At 32.1% G+C, this 5,694-nt stretch overlaps 1 protein-coding gene across 1 annotated transcript; it reads left to right on the top strand.

The window, feature by feature from the left end:
- Positions 1 to 838: 838 nt before the first annotated feature.
- On the top strand, positions 839 to 5,214 carry LOC124934380 (protein indeterminate-domain 5, chloroplastic-like). The gene is made up of 3 exons (XM_047474903.1): positions 839 to 1,275; positions 1,371 to 1,767; positions 3,677 to 5,214. Exons 1-3 carry the CDS (start codon positions 1,104 to 1,106, stop codon positions 4,800 to 4,802), a joined length of 1,695 nt encoding a protein of 564 aa, XP_047330859.1. The 5' UTR covers positions 839 to 1,103; the 3' UTR covers positions 4,803 to 5,214.
- Positions 5,215 to 5,694: the final 480 nt, after the last annotated feature.

The raw sequence follows: 5,694 nt of genomic DNA, 5'->3' as shown, positions 1-5,694 counted from the left end.
TTCAAAGTTATTTAAATAAAAATTTATTTAAATAATATTGATTAGTGATAATTTTGAAAGGGTCAGTATTTTAAAATAAAAAACTTATATATATATATATATATATTTTTAATATTGTTAGATCGTCATAAACTTAAGACTTAAAAAGTATTAATATATAATAATAAAATATATCTATTTTAAATAAAAAATATTTTAATATTTTGGTTAATAAATGATATGATGTAATTGATGAGAGAGTGATGTTTGATTATAGTTGAATTTAATAAAAAAATAAATAATAAATTATGTTTGAACATTAATGAGTTTGAATTTTACTTATGTTTAATTTTAAAATAATTATTTATCTTCACATTATAATATTAATTTAAATTATTAAAATATTACTTTTATTAAATTAAAATTAATTATTACTAATTTTTTATTCAAGTAATTCAAGTTTAAATTAATGTTTTGTTTGATTAGAATTATTTAAATAATATTATTTAATTATCTCTCTTTTTCAATTTATTAATCAAATATATTTTATTTAAAAAATAATTATATATTAATATCCTTTAAATATTTTTCCTAAAACAAATTACTTTATCAAAATAATCACTAATTATAACTCTTTAAGGCTTAACTAATTTTGTTTTTGAACAAGTACATCTATTTAAAAGATTTATGATATACAAAAAAATAATTATTGGTGTGGTGGGTATCTAATTAATTGAATTATTTATAGTAATTAATAAAAAGGGACAATTTCTTTTTCAGGTGTCACTGGAGAGAATAGGAAGTGTAGAGAAGAAAATAATAATAATAATAATAAAAATAATAAATCACCTTTTTCTTTCTCTCTCTAATCTCTCCTTCTCTCAGCCTTTACATGCCTTGATTTCAGTTACCTTTTTACAGATACTAAAAATTTCCCAATTTTTGTTCAATCTCATAAATACCCATAAGCTCAAATCAACTGGTCTTTCACCACTTGAGATAAGGTTTCCTTCCATAAGAGATAGAAACCCTCAATCTGCAACTGCATGTGAGTTTTGCAGCTGTGGTTCATACATATATATAAATATATATATATATATATATATACACACAAATACATATATATGGCAGCATCATCTTCATCAGCTACACCTTACTTTGGAATGAGAAGAGAAGAACAAGAACAAGAACAAGAAATGAAACAACAGTTACACCATTCATCATCAACCGCCGCTCCAATCTCCTCCACCCCGGTTTCCACTCAGAAGAAGAGAAGGAATCAGCCTGGAACACCATGTGAGTTAACAAGTTTTGATACATGCAATCGAAACCCTAATTGTTTATTGTTGAAATTTCTAGATACAAATCTGATAATTTATCTCGATATTCAGATCCAGATGCGGAAGTGATAGCTTTATCCCCGAGGACTCTTATGGCCACGAATAGATTCATATGCGAGGTTTGTAACAAAGGGTTTCAGAGGGAACAAAATCTGCAACTTCATAGAAGGGGACATAATCTACCATGGAAGCTAAAGCAAAAGAACCCTAAAGAGGTTAGGAGGAAGGTTTACCTTTGCCCAGAACCGTCGTGTGTTCATCATGAATCTTCTCGAGCCCTAGGAGATTTAACTGGAATTAAGAAACACTACTTTAGAAAACACGGGGAGAAGAAGTACAAGTGCGAGAAGTGTTCGAAGAAGTACGCTGTTCAATCCGATTGGAAAGCACATACGAAAACTTGTGGTACGAGAGAATATAGATGTGATTGCGGTACTCTCTTCTCAAGGTAATTTTCCAAATCCTTCTTTAATTAGATCGCAAGTAAAAATAACGCGACATCAATTTATTGTTTTCTTATGTTTCTCTTCGATTTGATTTATTTTGACCTCGAGAATGTTTTCGTGTTCTTTCTTTGTTCTTTTATTCCTTATTGTTGTTGGATTAATCGAGTCGAAGTCATGACTTTGACGAACACGAACACGTGATGAATGAGAGAAAGAGAAAGAGGGAATTCATGAGGGTTTGTTGATAATTGTTAGGTATATCTTGTTGTCTTTTGGGTGTCTCAATATATTCAGATTCATCTATTTGTTTTTTTGTTCTTCTTTAGTACTCATTCAAAGAAATATTTTATATTTCATTGAGTATTCTTTTGTGTTTTAAATCTTTTGTATTGAAGTAAAAAAAAAAATGGTTCCACGTGAATAATTTTTGTACACTGTCACTGCCAGCCATTTGAGAGGGTCTGAAAAACAAATTTTAAAGAACTTTGAACTTGTTTTTTCTCACAACGGTTAATAATGATTCTTTCTTTCTCTCTCACACACACACACACAACAAACACAAAACTCACTCTCGTATGGGGAATCGTGCCCGCCCGTTTGCTTATTTGTTACCTTTTCACCTATTCACATGTTGGTATATGCTTTGTACAAATGACAATCGTTACTGGTTTGTTCTTTTATGAATTGGCTAGATGTGCTCATGTTTCTATTCTCTCTCTCTCTCTCTTATTCTTGATATTATTTGTTTGATAATAGTTATATATTTTAGGTCTGGTAATTAATTGATTCAACTGCATCATTGAATTGATTTTCATCTTTAATTAATCATATGATCAAAATTAGGTGGTGGGTTGCTTTTTTTTTTAAAATATTTTTTTATGGGTGAAGTGTTGTAATTAATTAATTGAAAATAGTAGAAGGTGACAAAAATGAAGGGAATCATCAGATTGATAGTTCATGGGTTGTGCATTAAATTGAATTCTATCTCTATCTCTAGGGATTGGTTTCTTGATTCTCTCTTTCATCTACTTAGAAATATTCTTTTGTTGCATTTATTTCAACTCTCACTACTTTAAATAGAAGTATATATATCAGTCCCTTCATGTTTTTTTTTTAATTAATTAATTAATTTATATGACTGTCAATTAACATAACCTTTAATTATTAGGTCTTGTTTGGTATATAGATAGCTGTTTAAGTTTGAGGATTATGAATAGAAGAGAGAAGGTTGAAAATGCTAACCCTAATTAATTTCTCACTCCTCCTCAAAGTTCCTCATTTGGTATGTCAGATCCCAACAGGTTGATTTGAATGGCTCGTTTGTTTCGTCATCCATGGAAGCTTTTCCTTTATTTGGAACAATGGGACCACTCAGTGTCATCTCCATCACACGTCTTATATTGCTATCTATCTATACATCAAATCTTGATCCAAAATACCATTTCAGTTTTCACTCATCAAATCATACCTATTCTCTCTCTCTCTAGGTAGATTTTTCTTACCAATCAATCATCATGGCTGTAAAAAAAAAGTTTCTACTGCTCACTCATGCACTTGTATTATTGTTTTCACATGCATCATCATAAGATGAGTGAGTACCCATCAATTTAATTGTAGACAAATAGGGTATTTTTATATCACTTTATGTTTCTATTTTTATAATAAATTGGAAACAAATTTGGTTTGTAGATTCACTTGGTTTTCATTCTAGTTAGTTCGATTTGGCAGTCTTTAGACATATATGTTTATTTTGTTTTGTTAGATTATTTTCTTGGCCAAGTGTTTAATGAAAAATCTCATCTTTTTAAAAAAATATTAAAAATGTGTCAATAATTTTAAATCCACACATATATATATATATGTAACATGAAATTTAAATTTGTTAATGCTAAGAGAATGTTTGAATTGCAGGAGAGATAGTTTCATTACACACCGGGCTTTTTGCGATGCTCTAGCTCAAGAGACTGCGAGGCATCCGTCCACCTTAGCCTCGATCGGTAGCCATTTGTATTCGGGGAGCATCAACAACAACAACATGATGAGCTTAGGGTTGTCGTCCGTTGGGTCACAACACCAATTGATTTCCTCAATCCAAGACCATCGTCAGCCATTGTCGCCAGCACCACCCTCGGATATACTTCGTTTGGGTGGTAACCGGTCCGGTCCATTCGATAACCTTGTTGGTGGGGGAGGTTCATCTTTCCGAACCCAAACTCAATCCATGGCTCCACCATCTGGTTTCTTCATGCAAGACTCCGAGGTTAGCCATGATCATCAATATCATCATAATCATCACGACAGCCAATCCCAACACCAACACCAACATGGACGAATGATGCATGGATTGATGAACAATGAAACGGGTGGAAATAACGTCATGAACCTTAGATTTCTCTCGAACAATATGATTAATCAGAACGAAGGAGCGAGTTTGTTCTCGAATAACCTAATGGGTAACGCACCAATATCTTCAAGCGCTCCCAACATCTATAGTGGCTCTATTCAAAACAACAACAATATCTCAACCTCGCACATGTCAGCCACCGCACTTCTTCAAAAGGCGGCTCAAATGGGTTCAACAACAAGCAATGCAAGTGCCACATTACTCAGAGGATTCGGAAGCTCCTCCTCCTCTTCCTCCGCCGGGGGACCAAAGCCTGACAGACCTCCGACAATCTCAACAAACATTAGCACCATGTTTGAAAACAACAATAGCAACAACAACAACGAGGATAATAATCTGAATGACTTGATGAACTCGACTATCTTCGGATCGATGAACGCTTTCGGGGGACAGGAGGAAGGGTATTTGAATATGAATCAGCCGAAAATGCATCAAAATCTTTCTTTGAGGGAATCTGAAAGCATGACAAGAGACTTTCTTGGAGTAGGGCAAATGGGGAGATCAGGGTTTTCATCATCAATGAGAGAAAATAATGGGATTGAAATGGTAGGCTCTTTAGGATCTTCTGATCAAGGAAAAGCTGCAGGAGTTCAACAGAAAAGCCAAGCTTTTGGAGGTGGGAATTTTCAGTGAAAAGGAAAGAAAATAATAAGGGAGAAAAAAGAGGTCACATACACAAACCAAAAAAAAAAAAAAATAGGTATATTTTGAGATGGGGAATTTACGACTTTGCCCAGTCATATGTTCTTGACCATGGATGGAATTATCCTCTTCTCTTCTTTCTCTCTCTCTCTCTCTCTCTCTTTCTCAAGGTGTCAGACTTAATTGTTTTCAAATCTTTGTCCTCAGTTGGAGTTCATGACAATGCCAATTTTATTTCTCTCTCTTTTTTTTTTTTTTTTTTTTTATTTATTTATGTAACTTTTTAAGAACTATATATTGGAGATATTTTCTCAATATTTTTTTATTTTGTTTAAACGTTAAAATATTTACAACTATATGTAAAGCTAGTTAATTAATCCAAAGTTGATGTGAATAGTTAAGTTAAGAGATCAAGCCCCCTTATCTTATAAATTTGTTTCTGGAAAATTAGTTAGAAATGATTTGTTGTAGTCAATACAAGCCAAATGCAAGAAAGGCTGGTTATTTTCTAATCTCTATTCATTAATACAATTCCAAAAATTCAACTTAAAAGTTGAGATAATCTCATTATAACCTTAGACTCTAAGATTTACAAAATTCTTATGTTAATCGATGTTTTTGTGTGTACCCTTCAGAAGCAAATCAACAAATTGTGGTCAAAGAAGTACTCAATCCCGGGAAAATGAAAAAAATTTAAGAACTAGTTTGTTCAATCGAATGTCGCGTGATAAGGAAGTGGTAACATTGCAATAATTGATCATGATGTCCAAAAGAGCAAAGGACGAAGATAAAATCTGTAATGATGAGATTGTCATTACTAACATCACTTGGAGTCGTTATTTGAAAGATTACGAGGATTATAAAGATATTGCGAATAATGTTG

Source organism: Impatiens glandulifera, chromosome 4 (assembly GCF_907164915.1).
Source record: "Impatiens glandulifera chromosome 4, dImpGla2.1, whole genome shotgun sequence".
NCBI lineage: Eukaryota > Viridiplantae > Streptophyta > Magnoliopsida > Ericales > Balsaminaceae > Impatiens > Impatiens glandulifera.
The sequence above is the reverse complement of the archived record's forward strand: the minus strand, read 5'-3'. Positions and strand labels throughout refer to the sequence as shown.